The sequence below is a fragment of the Podarcis cretensis genome (assembly GCF_951804945.1).
Source record: "Podarcis cretensis genome assembly, chromosome: 11".
NCBI lineage: Eukaryota > Metazoa > Chordata > Lepidosauria > Squamata > Lacertidae > Podarcis > Podarcis cretensis.
This window is the reverse complement of record NC_137180.1, coordinates 49,324,429-49,344,724: the sequence shown is the minus strand read 5'-3', so window position 1 is coordinate 49,344,724 and position 20,296 is coordinate 49,324,429. Positions and strand designations below refer to the sequence as shown.

The 20,296-nt window shown below is 43.6% G+C and overlaps 1 protein-coding gene across 3 annotated transcripts; it reads left to right on the top strand.

Annotated features, from left to right (window-relative positions):
* The first annotated feature begins 1,471 nt into the window (after window positions 1-1,471).
* Window positions 1,472-20,104, top strand: TTC23L (tetratricopeptide repeat domain 23 like). Of its 3 annotated transcripts, none has more exons than XM_079995008.1 (12): window positions 1,472-2,550; window positions 3,012-3,088; window positions 3,738-3,869; window positions 6,282-6,432; window positions 8,995-9,154; window positions 10,585-10,716; window positions 11,684-11,861; window positions 13,841-13,949; window positions 15,561-15,688; window positions 17,240-17,389; window positions 18,774-18,856; window positions 19,375-20,104. In XM_079995008.1, exons 3-12 carry the CDS (start codon window positions 3,759-3,761, stop codon window positions 19,451-19,453), a joined length of 1,281 nt encoding a protein of 426 aa, XP_079851134.1. In that variant the 5' UTR covers window positions 1,472-2,550; window positions 3,012-3,088; window positions 3,738-3,758; the 3' UTR covers window positions 19,454-20,104. The 3 variants fall into 3 exon arrangements, with proteins under 3 accessions (XP_079851134.1, XP_079851135.1, XP_079851136.1); XM_079995010.1 differs by having other exon boundaries at window positions 1,475-2,550; window positions 6,309-6,432; XM_079995009.1 differs by lacking the exon at window positions 3,012-3,088.
* The last annotated feature ends 192 nt before the right edge of the window (window positions 20,105-20,296 follow it).

The window sequence follows — 20,296 nt, the reverse complement described above, 5'->3', positions numbered from 1 at the left end:
AAATCTTGTAACCTTTCTCCACTCCCTTGACAATTTTGGTTTTGATGTGAGGCGACCAGAACTAGGCACACTATTCCAAGTGCAGTTGCTCCATGGATTTGTAGGATGACGATGTGATAATCAGTAGTTTTGTTTTTAAATTTCTTTCCGAAGGATTGCTAGCCTGGAACTGGCCTTTTCAAAGCTGTTGCTTTGAAGAGGCCATTCCTTGGGTTCTCTTTGCACACCCAGCCTTCTGAAGCAGACCTGGTGTAAGTGTGCAACGCACCTGGGGTAAATGCTAGGGCCCACCATTGACAATCACAACACCCACAGCTCAGCTGGACTAAGGGAGGATCAGGGCAGGCAGTTGGGTGCCACAATGGTGTAGAGTGGAGTCGAGCCCCCATAGGGCACACTTAAATCACCAGCACCATACTGGCCCCTCTCCTGAAATAGGAGGGCATAATTAAAATGGGAAATGGAGTTGGATAAAATGGCTATGCTGTGGTGATTCAGGGGTTGAATCTGAAATCAAGCTTAGATGTAAGCTTGTTGGTGTCTCTGGTATCTTCTCTCACATCGTGGATGTTGGCTTTTGGGGCGGATGCATGCTCTATATTATTTAATTAATACTATTGCCACAAGTTTGTCATACAGTAGAGCAAAGAACTTTGATAACTAAGATGGCAGCCCCAGTGAGTTCAGATGCCACTCTGTGCTGCTCATCACCTTTGGGAGGCCATAAGTGTCATGTATTAAATATTTAATAATTATTTAATATTTAATTTATTGATATTAATCTATTTAATAGTACGGGACTTAGATGGCAGCCCAGTGGCAACACTGAGCAAAATTACAGTCTCACGGGCCTGTATTGCTGGCGCCATTAGACCTTGTCATAAGCACATCTGGGGCACAGCAGTATAATTAAAATGGCGGCACCTGTGAGTACAGGTCCTGCACATAGGCGCAGAGGTCTGCTTGATGCCAAGCAAGGAGCCTGCCCACCAACTACACACTTTACACACTAGCTCAAGTGTTTTTCAACCTTTTTTGGGCAAAGGCACACTTGTTTCATGAAAAAAATCACGAGGCACACTACCATTAGAAAATGTTAAAAAAATTAACTCTGTGCCTATATTGACTATATATAAAGTAATTCTCTTGAATAGGAATCAAATAAACACAAAGAAAGTATTTTATAATTACTTTATTATGAAATAGTAAGTAAACAGAAATATGAAAAATTATAAAATACTTTATTTTTAAATCTTTCGAATTTTTCAATTTTTCCCACAGCACACCAGGCAACATCTCGCGGCACACTAGTGTGCCGCGGAACCGTGGTTGAAAAACACGGCACTAGCTTTCCTGTTTAGTGTGGATGTGTATACACACAGAGATTAGATGGAGTGGGTGTGTATACATACATACACAAACACACACACACACACACACACACACACACACACACACACACTTTTGAGCTGTAAAACAGAATAGGACATTCCCAGGTGGTTTCCCCTTCCTTGGGAACTCTGGGAATTGTAGGCCTGTGAGGAGAATAAGGGTCTCCTCACAACTCTCAGCACCCTTAATGAATTACAGTTCCCAAGATTATTTGGGGAAGGCCATGGCTTTTTAAAAAGTGGTATTATACTGACCCAAACGTTCAGGTGTGAATGTGATAAAGTGTTGGGACTGTAGAATCTGGGCCTGGACTTCAGCTCACCCACAAAGCTCACTAGAGCTGCTGCATTGAGATGTGGGGTTTGTTGTTAAGTTTTCCTGGTAATAACGCTGGCACTTCTGCCTTGATTTCTAAAGCTTTCTTTTACACTGCAGTGCCTGTTACATTACAAAGCTGTGGCCATTTAGAATTTTAAATTGTGGAAAAGAACTGTGTGCCCCAATGGTTGTCACCATGAAATTACAATGCAACACTCGAACACAAAACTTTCCGAGCTAATAGGATTGCAAACACATTTGCTTTCTGGAAACAACACTCAAATTCATGCTAAATTTCCACTAAGTCCCACCAGGTTTCCAGAAGTGCCTTTTATGTCCTGTAAGAGATCCCACAACACAGAGAAACGATCAGGGAAGGAAACGTGAGGATAACAGGACAAGGTGCTGTCTGAATGCAGCCCAGAGCTGGCGCACAATCTGACTCTCAGTCTTTGAGGATTTAAATGTGGAGAGTGGGCCTGCAGCGTTTTAATTATAAGCCTCCTAAAACCCCTCAGTTGTTACTGAGCTTTCCATCCTGGTGAAAAAAAAGAAAAAAAAGAAAAATGGCTCCATCTAAAGGCCAAAGGTTGTTTTTCAGTCACCAGGACAACTGGGGCAACACATTGTCGCCCTAGTGACAGCTTGGGGAGAGACACTGCTTTCACACACAGACAAAACAATCCTTTACAGAAAAGGAACTAAGGTCTCCACCCAAAAGAACCTGATTCCCAATGCCATATTTCTATGTGTGCTTAATGTAAACCTGCGAGGCAAAATCAAGTGCAGGGTGGGAAAGTTCCTCTCCACTGAGTTCCAGATCCACTGCCTTGCTCTGAGGTAGGCAATGGCTCTCGGCTAGCTGATACCTTTGCTGCCGTGAACCATTTTAGATTAATTTTGTTTCATCTGTCAGCTCCGAGGGTATGACAAAAACCCTTTAGACCTGTGATGTATTTAGTTGGGCGTATTTTAGGGGGGAGGAAGGTGAGGGGGGAAAGCAAAGCTGAGAAGGGAGAATTGGAGGTTTGGAGAGAGAGAGAGAAATAACAGTGTACATAATGTCACGCCACAGCCTGCCTGTTTGTTAAAAGCAGCTTTACCTCAAAACTACACAACTCCCTCATTCGCAAGTCATCGCCCTTGCACGCAATGCAAACTGTGGAGTCAGTTTCACACGGCAGGCTGTGAACAGCTCCAGCAATTTCCATCGTGCCATTGCTAACTGCAAAATAATAGTAATAGTAATAATAATAATACATATTAGGGACATAGCTGTCAACCTTCCCTCTTTTTTGCAGAAAATTACCTTATTCCAGCGCCGTTTCCCGCTGCTATCTCCGATTGTTAGATATCCCGTAGACTGTCCCCAGGACAGGTGAGGCTGCTGATCCCTTATTTTCAAATCTGAAAGTTGAAAGCTATGATTAGGGAGGGGTTTTGTCATCTGGGCAGCCCAAGTCCTCCATACACATTGCCCAAGCTGGCGTCTAGGGAAGTAATTTCAGTGCTGCTAATGCAGTAAAAACAACATGGGATGCAGCAATTATGAGTTACCAGTCTCTGCATGCACAACAGGCGCTGTGATTCTCCAGTGGTTTGACTTCCCCCTTGGAAGTGTACTCCATTGTCTCTCAAGACAGACAGATGCCAACAACAGATTAGAACACACCTCTCAATCACCAAGTGAAAAATTGCCAAATATAGCAAATTTTTACTGCTTGCCTAAATCCTAGTTCTGTGTTTTAATGGTAACCAAGGAAGGGAATTGTTGTTATTATTATTGCTGATGCTGGCTTTACAACCCAGGTCAGCAGCTAGTTCTGTTTTCTGTAGGGCCCTTTATAAAATGTAGGTATCTACTGCATGATAAGCTCTCCCTAAGAGACAAGCCTCATGATCACAGCCATGCTTTAGAGTGCTAGCCATGGATCCAAGGCAGTGCCCCCTGCCCCCAAAGAGGGCCAGGTTTGATCCCAAGGCTGCCAGCTGCTGACACCTGCTTTATAACCTTTTAAAACTCAAAGGAAAAGCTGTGCTCAGATGAAATGAGCAGCGACCGTGAAGAAAACGAAATGTGGTCCGAGCTTCTGGCTACACCAGCAACCAAGTTAATGCAAGCGCAAGAAAGGGCAGAAAGGTTTGCCGAAGAAAAAGAGGTAATCTTATCCTTTTGTTTCCTTTCATGCCTGAATACTACTGGAAATTAATGGGTGCATATAGGATTAATTGTGGCGGATTGGGTGACCTGTAGCTAGCCACAATCTCTCAGTCTAACCGACCTCACAGGGTTGTTGTAGGGAAGAAAAGAAAGAGAGGGGAGAATCATGTATGCTGACCTGAGCTGCTTAGAAGGAAGGGTAGGGTAAACCTGCAATATATGGACATGAAAGTAGGCTTTATGCTATAACATTATATCTGGATCCAGTGCTTTTTTCCTATTAAAAAAAAATGTTTAGGAGTACTCTCATTTTCCTACTCATATTGAAATACTGCGCCTCAATGAGGCCAAACTTAGATTCACAAAATGTTTAGGGGTATGCATCCCCCGTGTCCCCCTCCCCCCCCCAGAAAAAAGCGCTGTCTGTATCTATATATATATTTAGCTTACTTTGCCAAACCTTTATTTGGCATTACAAATATAGGCCACCATAAAACATCCATATATAAAAAATTAAAATATATACAAATAAACAGCCATGTAAAATATGCAATAACCCTGCCAAGGGTTATCTGGCATATGTAAAGAAGGGAAACACAAATTCAGAGAAGCTGCCTTTTCGAGGTCAGTATATTTGTCCATCTAGCCCAGCGTTTCCTGCTCCAGGGGTTCCCTCTCTGCCAGATGCTGCTGGACTACAACTCCCATCATCTCCCTTTACTATTGGCCATGCTGGCAGGGGCTGATGGAAGTTGTAATGCAGCAGCATCTGGGGAAGGCGGGTGGCAGTCACACGTTCCCCAGCCCTAGGCTACTCCAAGCAGCAGTGGCTTTCTAGGGCAGAGAGGACTGAATGTGGCCCTTAGGCCCCTATATGTGGCCTCCAGGACTCTTCCCAGACACACCCCTTCTCCTCAGGCCATGCCCCTCACCAGCTCTCCTTTCTATGCATGGCTACAGAATGTCCTTGAACGCTGATAAACCTCCTTGATTGCCTGGATGGAGGGTAGAGAAGGAAGTGTGAGTGTGCATAACTATTACAGTACAAACGTAATTGTCAGGGACTCAGCGGGAGCGCAGGGAGGAGAGGAGATGGAAAGCGAGGGGGAGCAATCCGAGGGCAGCGTAGGAGAATATGACAGCAGCCCGATAGATTCCATGAGCCTCTCCAGCGAATCGGAAGATTCACAGAAGGGGGCGCCGATGGGCAGGGCAAGGGGCGACCCAAGGGGGACACCCCAGAAGCAAGGGGCCAGCGGGGACTCCCAGAGCAGCAGTTGCAAATCAGGACCAGCTTCCCCACCAGAGCGTAGTGGGGGGGAGGAGTCCCAGGTGTCAGAGCCCACATATGCACCACCAGCGAGAGAAGATGAGTCAGGGTGGACCACGCCTCCATCGGAGAGCGAGTTAACGGTTAAGAGGAAAGTTGCAGGCTGGGCGCGCGCGCCAAGTTCAAAGGTACAGGCGAGCGGCACAGAAGGTAGCCCGGATAGGGAACCAGGTCCTAAAGCCCGCCGGAAGGAGGGGCAAGAATCGTCAGGGTCAGCGTCAGAGGAGTCCAGGAAGGATGAGACCCTAGCGGGCAGGAGGGCCCAGAGGAGAAAGGAATTTAGGAAGAGGTGGAGCAAAGCGAGAGTCTTAAACTGGTGTGGAGGGGGAGGAGACTCAGACAGGACTTCGCCGGTCTAAGGTCAGGACGTAGAGCTGCACGCTGCGGCTTTAAAATGGAGACTGAATCTCAAAAAAGACTTTTGTACATAACTACAGCCTAGCGTTGGTCCTCTGTGAGCTGGGACCTGGAGGCAGCTCTGACAGTAATAGTTATTTATTTCATAAAATTTATATATTACCAGGGGAAAAACTGATTGCTTTATATTTTTTGTAAAAGATAAAGCAATCAAATTATAACTATTTTTTTAGTTTACAATTTTTATTTTAAAGGATACAGAAAGTTAAAACCGCAGTAGAACAGACTACAGCAAGTTAAAACTCATACAAGCTTTCTAAATGACTGGGTGGGATTGTCTAAATAAGAACATCTTCAGCAGACGCTGAAAAGAAGGTGTCAGCCTGATATCAATAGGCAAGGAGTTCCAAAGTGTTGGTGCTGCTGTACTAAACGATCACGTACTTATATATGCAGTGTGGGCATGATGTAGCACTTGTAAAATACTAATATTCTTTGCTCTGCCCACTTTTGCCTCTGGCCACTGGAACATGTGCCTAGAAGAAAAAGTGGACCTCAAGTTAAAAAAGGTTTCATCCTCCCTGCTTTATGGTCTCTGGCACAGTTATTTTACCTCACCAGCTACCTGATTATTATTATTATTTAACTGGAGATGTCAGGGAATGGCCCTGAGATACAGAAGCAAGAAGCAGGCAGATTGGAAAATTTCTTCCTTTTTTACAGCAAATCTTGTGTGTGTGTTTTCTCCAGGCACATAAAGCCTGCAGGGAACTGGTTCAATGTACAGCTCTGGCGAGAATTGTCTATGGAAATGGGCACTGGAAGTTGGCAGAGGCACTCACTAATCTTGCTCATGGTTACCTTACCCTTCAAGGTAAAAAAGCTAGTATGTAATAATGATAAGATACACATGTCAGTTTGGGGAAGGAAAACACTAAGGATATACAAAATTTTCTGGCACAACCACTTACGGATGTAATGAATGGAATACTAAACACAGGGAAATTGCCAGAATCTTGGAAAGAGGCATACATTACACTGATTCCAAAACAGGATACAGACTTATTTTTTGGATACAATGGAGGACTGAAAAATTAGGAGGATTTGTGCAGTTAAAAAGATTAACTAAAGTACCCATGGCGGGGAGAAGGGAAGTCTAGAGATTTGGGAGTATCTTGTGTAATTTTTATTATTTGTGATTTTGAGTGTGAATGAATTTGTAAAATCAAATGAAAATAATTTTCCAAAAAAAAAAAAAAAAGTTGATTCTAACTGCTGGTCACTTAATTATTTCATCACAAACTACAGAAGGATGGCTGTGTTGATCTGCTGCTGCAAAAGCAACAAGGAGTCTTTAACATGTCAAAAGACTAACAGACTTCTTGTGGCACAGTAAGAGCAGAAGAGTCTTCTGGATCAGGTCCATGGGACATCTAGTCTAGTGGCCAAGCAGATACCTATGGGAATGACTCGAGTGCAAAAGTACTCTCCCCCCTGTGGTTTCCAGCAACTGGTGGTGGTATAGTGGTTAAGAGCGGTAGTCTCGTAATCTGGTGAACTGGGTTTGCGTCTCAGCTCCTCTACATGCAGCTGCTGGGTGACCTTGGGCTAGTCACACTTTTCTGAAGTCTCTCAGCCTCACTCACTTCACAGAGTGTTTGTTGTGGGGGAAGAAGGGAAATGAGAATGTTAGCTGCTTTGAGACTCCTTAGGGTAGTGATAAAGCGGGATATCTTTTTTTTTAATATTTATTAAGGTTTTTTAAATACAAAATGCAAAAATAATAAACAATATAACATGTATCATAACATATTTTCAAAGCTTCTTTGGACTCCCTCACGTCTCCCGCTCCCACTTACATCATTATAAACTTTTACCAGCAATTTATCATCTTGTTTACATTCTTAAATCCCGTTCATTTAATTTAGTCTAATAGTTCTCCCAAAGGTTTATGTTTCCCTCCATCACACTTGTCATCCAGATTACATCTATTTTAGTGGTGCTCAATTATTTATAGTCTGGCATCCTTCTTAACATTCAACCAAATTACAATATTTTTGTAAATAAATTCTAAATTTCTTCCAGTCTTCTTCAACCCTTTCCTCTCCCAGGTCTCGGATTCTGCCGGTCATCTCAGCCAGTTCCATATAGTCTATCAGTTGCATCTGCCATTCTTCCAGTGTGGGTAGATCTCGAGTTTTCCAATGCTTGGCGATGAGTATCCTTGCTGCTGTTGTTGCATACAGGAAAAAAGTTCTGTCCTTCTTTATCACCCTCTGGCCGACAATACCCAGGAGAAAAGCTTCTGGTTTCTTAGGGAAAGTATACTTAAATACCTTTTTCAACTCATTATATATCATTTCCCAGAAGGCCTTCACTCTAGGGCACGTCCACCAGAGGTGAAAGAATGTTCCTTCATTGATAAAGCGGGATATCAAATCCAAACTCTTCTTCTTCATTATTCTGCGCCTTCTGACAGTGGAGGTGGAACACAGCCATTGTGACTAGTAACTTTGGATAGTCTTATCCTCAATGAATTTGCCTAATCATCTTTTGAAGCCATTCAGGTTGGCAGTAGCATCTCTTATAGTTCAGCTATGCTCTGTGTGAAGAAGTTCTTTCTTTTGATGGTCACGAACCTTTTAACATTCATCTTCAATGGATGCCCATAAGTTTCAGGGTCATGAGCAATGGAGAACAACTTTTCTCCATCCGTAATAAATCAGGCAGTCTTTAAGGTGCCACAAGACGCTTTTCCACTTTCACAACAAAGTGCAAATTTGCAGCTAGAGGATCCAACCCTTCTGTCCGTCACCCTCCTCATCTACCACTTTGCTTTATCCATCCATTCATTCATTTCATAAAATTTGTACACTGCCAGATTGTAATAGTGACCTCAAAGCAGTTTACAAAAAAAGAGGTTTTGAAGGAGCTGATATGTGTATTCATAGGACAATAAGATGATCTGCCTCCAAGGCGAGATGGGATCACAGTTTTAGTCATCATGGAGCACTCATTTTGCAGCTGCTGTTCTTTTCTTCAATTTTTATGACTGATAGTTGATATCATAGATCATTTCTTGGTGGAGACTGAGTTGGAAATGTGTATTTATTCATCATTCTCAATTTAGGGCTTGCATCGGCATATTTTCCTTTCTTCCCATATATAAATGTTCAGTTGCAGCTGCATGCACAAAAGCTTTTAGCAACCAGTTTCTTTTCTCAAGTCCATTAATTGTTTGTGGTGGGGACAGGGCAACTGTGGCCATTCAGACATCGTCAAACTATAACTCCCACAAACATGAATGGAACTAAGCAACATCTAGGTTCTCTGTCCCTGGTTTATGAGAACATTTTTGCTTGAAGTGCTTGTATGTAGTGCAGATTAGTGAACACGTCATTCTATGTGGTTAAAGTCATCTTATTATTTTCCCCAGGTCTTCCCATTCAGGCTATGCACCATGCAAATTCAGCCAAATGCACCATATTTGCAGGTGGAGGTGCCCCTCCAGCATCTTCAGATGAAAAAGGAGAGTTTCTGAGCATGCTTGTGACAATCTACTATACTTTGGGTGTATCGTATTTGATGCAGAAAAAATATCCTTGCAATGCAATGATCAGAATAAGGGGATTCGGAGGCAAAATAACAAAGCAACTCCGTTCAGCTATGAAGCTCACCAGAAGTGCATAGAAAAGTCAGCCTCTCGGTCTATCTTGCAAGGTTGCTGTGAGACTAAAACACTGCTATGAGCACCTTATAAGAAGGGAGAGATACAAATGAGGCATATTAAGTTTAGTAAATAAATAGGAATCTCTCTAAAAAAAAAAAAACCCTCCGAGCTTTGTGTTCATACACTGTCACCGCAGCCCAACATGGGTGCAGGTTTTCATACACCCATTCCTTGCTGGAGTCAAGAGGGTGCAGCATATGTAGAGGCTGAGACTGGATCAGTGCAACTGGCAAGAAAGGCTGTATGCTGGGAGACCTGATTTAGGGACATGGGTGGCGCTGTGGGTTAAACCACAGAGCCTAGGACTTGCCGATCAGAAGGTCGGCGGTTCAAATCCCCGTGACAGGGTGAGCTCCCATTGCTCGGTCCCTGCTCCTGCCAACCTAGCAGTTCGAAAGCTCATCAAAGTGCAAGTAGATAAATAGGTACCACTCTGGTGGGAAGGTAGACAGTGTTTCCGTGCGCTGCTCTGGTTCGCCAGAAGCGGCTTAGTTATGCTGGCCTCATGATCCGGAAGCTGTCTGTGGACAAACGCCGGCTCCCTCGGCCAATAAAGCAAGATGAGCGCCACAACCGCAGAGTTGGTCACAACTGGACCTAAAGGTCAGGGGTCCCTTTACCCTTTACCTTTACTAGCTATGTGGCCAGCAAGCAGGGAATGAATGTGGCAGACATTCTTCTGACCAAGCACCATTGAAACCAACCAGAGCTGTGCAAGAGCACATTGTTGCTCCTGTGCAGCTGCCATGTATTTGAATGGGGCTTGGGCCTCATGTCAGTTATTAGGAATGGGTGACACTTAGTTTTTCTACTTCAGGCACCACAGTGTCTGGTGCCAGCTCTCTGGATTCTCACAGGAAGCACGTCACCCAGAGTTCATTGCCAGCATCCATGAAGTCAACCCAACTGGCATTTGTGATGAACACGTAGCCTTTCAGGGCCCTGCAATGTGTAGAGCTAGCTTAGTCTCTGGATTTCTTGAATAGTGTGCTGCCATTAGAGATCAGCAACTGCCTTGTCCCATGGTTCATTACTACCCAAGCAGAAAAATGCCCAACTGATGATACTCCAGACTCCAGGTAAGGTAACTGATGATACTCCAGACTCCAGGGAGCCTCACCCACCTGTCATATTTGGCCCACATGCCTAGGACCTGATAAGAATCTGCATGGCAGAGCCAAAAAGGTTCTTTGCTCCTGTTCCACACAATGTTGCAGCTTTTTGTCTGTGTTGATTTTAGTGGATTTTAAAAAAAAAATCTTGAGTAGCCTCACTGCTTTTCCTTGACCTTTCTACTGGCAAAGAATCCTACTGCAATCTGCAGAAAGCTGAAAGGATTATGGAAGAACTGAGAGGGATGGATTGGAGAGGGACCCAGACTCCTGAACTTAAAGTATCTGAGAGAGACCTTCTTGCAGCACTGGGCAGGTAAACGAAAGACCAGTGGCCTGATAAGGGTACAGCTATTTACTGAACGACTTAAATCACAAATCTAGGCTGCAATCCTATACTTAAAACAAAAAAATTCCTTCCAGTAGCACCTTAAAGACCAACTAAGTTAGTTCTTGGTATGAGCTTTCGTGTGCATGCACACTTCTTCAGATACACACGAAAAAGCTCATACGAAAGCTCATACCAAGAACTAACTTAGTTGGTCTTTAAGGTGCTACTGGAAGGAATTTTTTTTGTTTTGACTATGGCAGACCAACACGGCTACCTATCTGTAACTGATCCTATACTTAGTTACAGGGTAGCAAGTTCTCTTGAACTCAGAGGGCATGTGTTTGGCATTGCACTGCTAATGAATGTGCATGTGTGCTGGGACTCCTCTTCCTAGATGGAGATGTTCCTGCCATCAAAAGGACTTTGCAGTCTTATATGTGGCTTCCTGCAGTCAAGAATCCAGGTCCTGTGCCCAGGCCAAAATCCAGACTTTGCCCCCACATGTCTAACTGTGAAGGCACCGGCCTGATCCTTTAGCAGCAAGTGTTTGGGGAGAGCAGTGGCACCTCTTTTAGATGGTAACACACATGCATGTGCAATTTTTACACTGCTGTCTGGTGGTCAGCACTATTATTGCTGCTACCTACTGGTGCTTTTCAGTGATAGAATTTGCCACTAGAAAACTGTTTTCCAAGAGTAGAAAGTTGTATTCTGAGAGCAGAATTTGATTCATATTCTCAAGTACAAAGAAAGTCAGATATTGTTACATCTATTATACAGTTGTTTTTAAATTGTGTTTTTGTTGTTTTTGTACCTCTTACTGATATTCCTTTTTAAAATTGCTTTTTTATGAAAAGCGGTATACAAGAACGCTAAACAAACAAATATTTTATATTTTCACTTTTAAAAAATTGTGGACTTTTAGATCTAATTACTCTGTTCTGCCTTCTAGGGCAAGTTTGCAGCAAAACAAGTTAGAGTTGGCAGCCAGGCATTTTGAGAAGGCAATTGATGCTGTAATTTCAGCCGAAGGAAAGATGTCTCCAGAACTGATAAACCTCTATCAGAAGATAGCCCAAACTGAGCAAGCAAAGGGAAACCATGAAAAATCCATGGGGTATTTGTTACAGGCAAGGAACCTCATAACAGTCCAGCATGTAAACTGAGTTTGTGGTTTTGACTTTATAGAGCTACCAGGTGACATGTGTATTAAACCTCAATCTTATACCCAAATCACTGGGAGTAAGCAAAGGCTTACCTTTATTTTATTTTTTTTATTTAATAAGATTTATGTATTGCTGAATCCTCAAAACCTCTCCGTGGTTTACCTAAAATATAAGGTGTACATTCATTTGAGAAGACAGGTAAAGGGTTGTGCTGTAAAAACTACTATTGCACCATCATATTCATATATTTATAATAATCCCCTCTGTTATTGACAGCATCTGGGCTCAAGTTCAGCTTGAGGGTTTCCCACAAGCACCTTGTTGGCCACTGTGAGAACAGGAAGCTGGACTAAATGGCCCATTGGCCTGATCCAGCAGGCTCTTCTTATGGATGCAGGTTGCCCAAATGGGGCTCAGCATCCGAACACTTCCAATCTCTTAACCTGCAGATACCCTGCAATTACCTTATGGCAGTTCTCTGCAACCTGGTGCCCTCCAGGTGTTTTGGACTGCAATTCCCACCATCCTTGACCATTGGCCATGCTTGTTGGGGCTGATGGGAGTTGGAGTCTAAATCATCTAGAAGGCACCAGGTTGGGGAAGACTGTCTTGAGATTATGGGACCACTTTAGGTGTCACGGTCAGCCGTTGGAAACACTGTCTGCTTTCAAACGGAGTAATTCTGTGATCGCAGTGTGGCAATAATTCTCCATTTTATTTACAGTGGTACCTCGGGTTAAGTACTTAATTCATTCCAGAGGTCCGTTCTTAACCTGAAACTGTTCTTAACCTGAAGCACCACTTTAGCTAATGGGGCCTCCTGCTGCTGCCGCCACCACGCGATTTCTGTTCTCATCCTGATGCAAAGTTCTTAACCCGAGGTACTATTTCTGGGTTAGCTGAGTCTGTAACCTGAAGCATATGTAACCTGAAGCATATATAACCTGAGGTACCATTGTATTCTTGGTTTATCACCCACAGTAAACAGCAACTGAGTGCTTGCATGTCTGAACGTTAAATGAACGAATATTGAATGAATGCCTGAACGAATGTTGTACACAGAAATGCTACAGTGATGCTTTCATTTTAGCACATTTGCTGGTCCTTACATTTCCAGGCACTAGAAAAGGTTTGCTTTGGGGGAGAGGGATAAGCTGCTGACAACACTGGATTTGATGACATGGCTACCAGGGCCATACTCTCTTTATTTTTATTTGTTTATTATTATATTTATATCCCATCTTTCCTCTAAGGCATACATGATTCTCCCTCACTCCATGTTATCCTCTCAAAAATCAGATTGAAAGACAGTGACAACCCCAAGTCAGCTTCATGGCTAGGGTTGCCATACTCCCCAAAGTGAAAATCTGGACAAAGTTGTTAAAAACAAACAAACCACCCTACTTACCATACGTACAGGATTTCCTGGATATTTTGCCGATTCAGAGAAAATCTGCCCAGACGCTATTTTCAAGCCTGTTTCCCGGCTGTGTCCGGGAAAATCGGAATGTATGGCAGCCCTATTCATGGCTTAGTGGAGACTTGAATCCTGGTCTTCCAGATCCTAGCCAAACATTCTAACCACTACACCACACTGCCTCTAGAGTACTAGAGTCATAATTAGGCAGCTTTGCATGCTGGCCAACGCAGGAGTGGTTTTCCAGGGGTTTTTTTTGTTGGTTTGCAGTAAACAGCTTGCCTCTTATGTGGGGCTGCATTCACAGGAGTTGTTCATGCTCTCCATCCCTAGCTATGCTGTTGGGAGAGATACAGAGCATGGGTTAGATCTGGGACCCTCAGTTTAGGATTGTGAGTAGGACTATAGGCTCTTAGAGGATTTGGCTGCCCGGATATTTCAGGGCATAAATGAAATTGTTCATTCAGAGCTCCAGATAGCACAGCTGCTATGATGTGAACACACCGTGTCCATCTCTTCCTGGCAGGCCCACTCCATGTCACTAGCTCTCTACAAGAAATCCAGTGCCGAAGTTGCCTCAACAGCATGGTTACTGGGGAAGGCTTATGCTGCAACTGGAGAAGAAAAACATGCAGGTAAGGCACTGGGATGGATATGTAAGTTCTTTCCTTTGCAGTGCATGTTGCATATCACTTTATGCCATTTAAACTTCCACGTTGCCAAGGAATCCTGGGAACTGTAGCTCAGTGAGATGCCAAGAATTCTGCTTCAGAATGTGCCTTCCAGCAATTCATAAAACAGGATTTGTAACAAGTAATGACAGGTGGTTATTGCTTTCAGGCCCTTGTTTGTGGGCTGCCCAGAGGTTGTCACAGTTGAAAGCAGGATGCTGTATCAGTAGGACCCTTGCATCGGACCCAGCAGGGTTGATCTTATGTTCTTATCTATGATGTTCCTTTTCCAACCCCACTGCCATCAAGCTGTCTTGTACTAGAGACCAGTTCATCACCCAGTCCACAGCTGCCTTTTCTAGCTAGAGCACAGATGGTTTGGACTCTGGACAATGATTTTTCAGCCACAGCTGAGAATGCATTTTTCTTCACTTACTTCACCCGTGTCCTAAACCAGTTCTTCTGCCTTTAGGGACCCTCTTCTTCACTCTACTGAGTGGGACCCTGGACGTTGGACCTTCCTGCCTCCCTCTTTCCCAAATCTCCTATTTGGATTAATTTAACTAGGGTTGACAAGAATTTAATCCAGCTCCTTCAACCCACAAAGCATATTCTCTATCACTGAGAGTTGGAACTCCTCTTATGCTTATAAGCTGTTTTACAGCTCATGCTGAAAGGATGTAGCTAGAATTTAGTTTGCTGCTGCTTAGGAGATAAGAAATAACCCAACATATAGCCCACAAGTTCTTATAATAGCTTGAAACAGCTCCCTGAGCTGGTTTTTAAATGGTTAGTCCTTCAGGATGAATGAACCGAGATGGAACAAATCATACACTTATTCATTAAAAAGGTGCATTTCACTTGATGGGAACATGTACTAAGAACCAGAGAGACTCCATTTTGTCTGTAATAGGCATTAGCTCAAATCAACACAGGCATAACGTTAGCCTTCTCTGCAACTTTTCCACCTCAAAATAACACTACAATGAATAGGTGGGAAATTGGTAAAAAGCTGCTAACATCCTGACACCCCATCTTGTACAAATTTAGATCTTGCCCTTTGCACCTCTCCCAGTTTCCCCAAAGTGTACTGACCAACAAACTAAGCTAAAACTGACAAGAAGTCCCGTCATCCCTTAACCTGTTTACTAAGAAGCTGTAACTGCTGGCTTTGCAAGATGAGAGACCAAAAAAAGTAGTAGATTGCCACAGGGACTGCTTACACTAAATACTGATTGCCAATAGAATCATTGTATTAATTCATGTAATTAAACTGTATAAAATGTTGGAGCACGCTGTGAAAAGACATGCAGGATTTGGAACTTGATTCTCCTGTACCTTCTTACTGCAGTCTGAATAAATCCTCTTTTACCTCCCTGGTGTGATTATTGACTCATCACCCCAGCACTGGACTTTTGTCTGTAACATCATCATCATCATCATCATCATCATTTATTATTTCTACCCTGCCCATCTGGCTGGGTTTCCCCAGCCACTCTGGGTGGCTTTCAACAAAGATTAAAAATACATTAAAATGTCACACATTAAAACATATTATACTGCTCGTTTTTCTAGAGGCTGCTGAAATGTACTTCTGTGAGAGTCTTGAGGCCTACAAGTCAGCACTGGGGACGAACCATTCTCGGACAATCAGTGCCCTGGAAGACTTCAGTAAATGGCTTGGGCGAGTAGGGAAAAGAAAGGTAACAGCAGTTCCAGTGGGACACAGGTGTAAGCCTTTCAGCTGAAAAAGAGCACATAAGGGTGGGTGTGTTCAGCTGATACCATTACCAGCTTGCAGGGGAGTGTGGATTGCCTAGACCAAGGATGGGAAACCTGTGTCCCTCCAGATATTGTTCAGCCTGAAACTCCCATCATCCCTGGTGCTATCAGCTGTTCTAGCGGGGGCTGATGGGAGTTGAAGTCCAGCGATCTCTGGAGTGACACCATTTCTCTCTCTAGGCACAGGCGGAAGAAGGGGGTGTGGGGGGTGCAGTCTGACCTGGGTGTCATCCCTGAGGGGGGTGACACCGCTGCCCCGCCCCCTGGGATGCTTGCCCCGCCCCTGCAGGTGGCTAGCCCCACCCCCGAGTGCACAGCATGTGCGCCACTCTGGGTGCTGGAGCAGCTAGCTCCACCTGTGTCTCTAGGGTGGCCACTTACGCATTGCTAGAAAAGAGGAAACACACCAACAATAAAAGAGGACATTGATTTACATTAAAATAGCATGTTTATTTATTTCATAAAATTTATACACCACTTGGTTGTAAAAAGCCTCAAAGTGCTTTACAAAAAGATGGTAATTTATAGGTGCAAATTTAGAAATAACTGCTATAAATCAATTAGACAAAAACCCCACTACTTTTCACCATAATGGAGAAGACTGTGAACAGGGGACTTGATTACGCATCTAGGTATCTGCAAACTCAAGGCCCCTCCTGCTCTCCCTTCTTAATGTTTAAACTAGACAGCCTTTCCAATAGAGTCATGTCCACAGCCACCCTGTCCTCATCCCTGCCTGCTACTTTCCTGGTGCCAAGCAGGGACAGCATGGGATTTTTTGATGCCTGAAGTGAATTGAAATTTTGTGCTGCTGCCTTTTTGGCTGATAAATTTATTTTGGATGTCTACAGGGTGGCAAGATACATTCCACAGACATCTCTCTCTTTTCGGTGTGTGTGTGTGTGAGAGAGAGAGAGAGAGAGAGAGAGAGAGAGAGAGCGTGCGCGTGAGAGAGCGATAGACAGAAACAACCCAGAGGAGAATGTAAGGCGGCAAATACTAGCCAAAGTTACCTAGTTCCTATTGCCATGACAGCTTGGTCTTATGTATGAATCTGATTTTAAGTCATTCAGCACTATGACAGTATAAGGTCCTCGTGTCTTTATAGATCAGTCCATCTTATAATAAAACCAAAGCTTACCTCATAAGAAAATAGAACCAACAGTGCAATCCTATACTTGTTTACTCAGTCACATTGAGTTCAATGGTGGTAACTGGGTAAAGGAATGCAGCCTTGCTGAATTTCTATTGCTGAGATCCAGCAGTAAATCAACAGTGCTGAATTTCCAGATCATTAAGTTGGTTCAGAAATGGGTGTTATTTCATTAAGGGAATGGAAACAGTTTCTCCTTAACACTGTGTGTGTGTATGTGTACACACCCCTAACACAACATGGCACCCTCCAGAGATAATTGATATATTCTTGTTATATAGCAATTAAGACATTGAAATGGATTCTTTTTCTTATTCAGCAGGCCTATGACTTACTCAAAGAGTCATTTATATCTCAGCCTGATCCCTGCAGTGATTTTAATGAACAAGCAATTGAAAGATTGTATATTATGGGCTGCATCTGCCTAGCAGAGATGAAGATAAGGGAGGCCTTTCAGCTGCTCAGTAAGGTAATCAGTTACCATGTTTTTGTGCAATCACGCTGCAGGTTTAATTGAAGGCAGCTCTTTTTCTACATAAAAAGGGTGAAAATTCCCTATAGAAGGTAGATACTATATTTTCAAGGGATAGGGCCCAAACAATTAAAATGATCTCCTAAGTAAGCCTCCCACAACTGGGTGCTTTCTAGCTGTTGTTGGATTACTATAACTCCTATCACCCATGACCATTGGCCAGTTCTGGCTTAGATTTTTGGAGTCCAATGACATTTGGAAACCCCAAGCTGGGGAAGTGCTGTCCATAAACCCTTACATAGGAACCAACTGATTTCTGAGAGATTCCATCCCTACCCTGATCATCACAGATTCTGGGCTGGGCAATGGAATCCAAAGGAACTGATACATTGCCCAGTTACTGAACAGCTGCTAAAGAGCTATGAATATATATATATATATATATATATATATATATATATATATATATATTTTGGGGGGGGGGAATCTGTTGTAAAGCAGGTAGGGGGAACCTGTGACCCTCCAGATATAGTTGGGCTCCAACTCCCATCAGACCCAGCCAGCACAGCCAGTGGTCAAAGATGGTGGGAGTTACAGTTCAGCAACAGCTGGAACACCATAAGTTCCCCATTCATGTTGTAAAATTCCAGGGCCCAGGCCTGCACCTAGGTTCTAATGATTAACTCAGCCCATGAGGCACCACCACACCTTGTCCTAAAGAGGAAGCTACAGGAAGACCAACTGTGTTAGTAAGATAGCCTCTTAACCACACTTAGGTCAGAGCAGGTGCATTTTCCAGATTGTTTTACTTTAACCTACACTAGGAAACAATGCTGTCTGCTGTACACACTGGGATGAACAGAATAACGAAAAGGAAATAATGGCCTCTTCCACTTTACATAACACCGGTCTTGAAAGACCTACATTGGCTCCCAGTACGTTTCCGAGCACAATTCAAAGTGTTGGTGCTGACCTTTAAAGCCCTAAATGGCCTCGGTCCTGAAGGAGCGTCTCCTCCCCCATCGGTCTGCCCGGACACTGAGGTCCAGCTCCGAGGGCCTTCTGGCGGTTCCCTCACTGCGAGAAGCCAAGTTACAGGGAACCAGGCAGAGGGCCTTCTCGGTGGTGGCGCCCGCCCTGTGGAATGCCCTCCCATCGGATGTCAAGGCGATGGACAACTACCTGACATTCAGAAAACATCTGAAGGCTGCCCTGTTCAGGGAAGTTTTTAATATGTGACATTTTAGTGTATTTTACATCTCTGTTAGAAGCCGCCCAGAGTGGCTGGGGAAACCCAGCCAGATGGGCGGGGTACAAATAATAAATTATTATTATTATTATTATTATTATTATTATTATTATTATTATTACATCCATGTAGTGTGAACAGATCCAGGTTGCTATCTATGGCTCCCGTCACAGGAAATCGAAAAAGATACGAGAGCTCCTGGACATGCTGAAGATGTAAGTTTCATCAGGAGTTAGGATGCACTATGGAGGTTGCAGGAAAAATCACAAACAACAGAATGTCTAGGCTTCAAATCTGGGTTTCAGAGTGTGGCTGCCAGGAGATCTCTGCCTACCTTTGCCTCTTCAAATTTGAGAAGATGGCTGGCCACTCAGCAGAGAGCGGAACCACACTTGCCACAAAGGGTGGATTTGTCTAAGCCTCTGTTTAAATATGCTCCAAGAACAGCCTTTATATTATAAACATATTTGAATCCTATTATTAAAAACAACTTACAACCATAACAATAAATATAAAGTAAATAAATGAGAGCTTAACAGCACATGTTTAGTAGCACAATTGTCCTTTGAAGAAATATTTTTATTTTCTTCAGGTTAGCCTGGACAGCTCAGAATTTGCAAGATAGCAATTGTGTCTTGCCAAATGCAAGTTTTTTTCCCTCAACTAAAAATGATTTTTACATTAGGTATGAAAAACTGTTGGGAGAAGAAAAACTTCTCCTGCTTTTCTGCAGGGTTCCTGCTGTACATGAAGGGACCAACATGAAACAGAAGAGAGAGACACTGCTATGCTGCTCAATCCCTGATCTCTAGACAAACGGCAAGACTAGTCACTGGAAACAAGGAAATATATCCCTAATGCACCGTGAGAAAAGCAACAATCAGGTTATTAGCTAATTATGTCACAGCCTGTAGCCCAATTGTGAATATTAATTGTACATGGAAAGATGCTTTGCTCTGGTGCTGCTCTTAAATGGAATGGGCATTCAGAGAGCCCTAACACAAGAAAATGATCCAGGTCCTCCAAGCATAGTCCTATATGTGCGTTTTTTAATGTTCCTTCTTCCTGCCCACAACAGTGAAGGAGTACAGGGGGGATATATGAAGGACAGTTTTGAAGATTTCTGGGGACACTGTTTCCCCGACATCAAGTAAGGTTGTGACTAGGAAGCCAATGAATTAATGTGTAACATGTGAATAGGAGGGAAATCAAGGCCCAAATGTATAGTCATGTACTAGATCCAGAAATATTGCCTATTGACAGAAATATTGTCAAGTGTGCCTCCTTGTTTCTAGGTCACAGCCAATGTAAGTCCCAGCCAGCATGGTCAATGGTCAGGGATAATGGGAGCTGTAATCCAGCAACATCTGAAAGGCCACAGGTTGGGGAAATCAGCTGTACACCTCCCAGAAATTGCCAGCTTCTGATCCCCTGCCCAACTTCCACAGGGCACATAAAATATGCTTAGGGTAACAATTAGGAATAGGGACGCAGGTGGCGCTGTGGGTTAAAGCCTCAGCGCCTAGGACTTGCCGATCGAAAGGTCGGCGGTTCGAATCCCTGCGGCGGGGTGCGCTCCCGTTGCTCGGTCCCAGCGCCTGCCAACCTAGCAGTTTGAAAGCACCTCCGGGTGCAAGTAGATAAATAGGGACCGC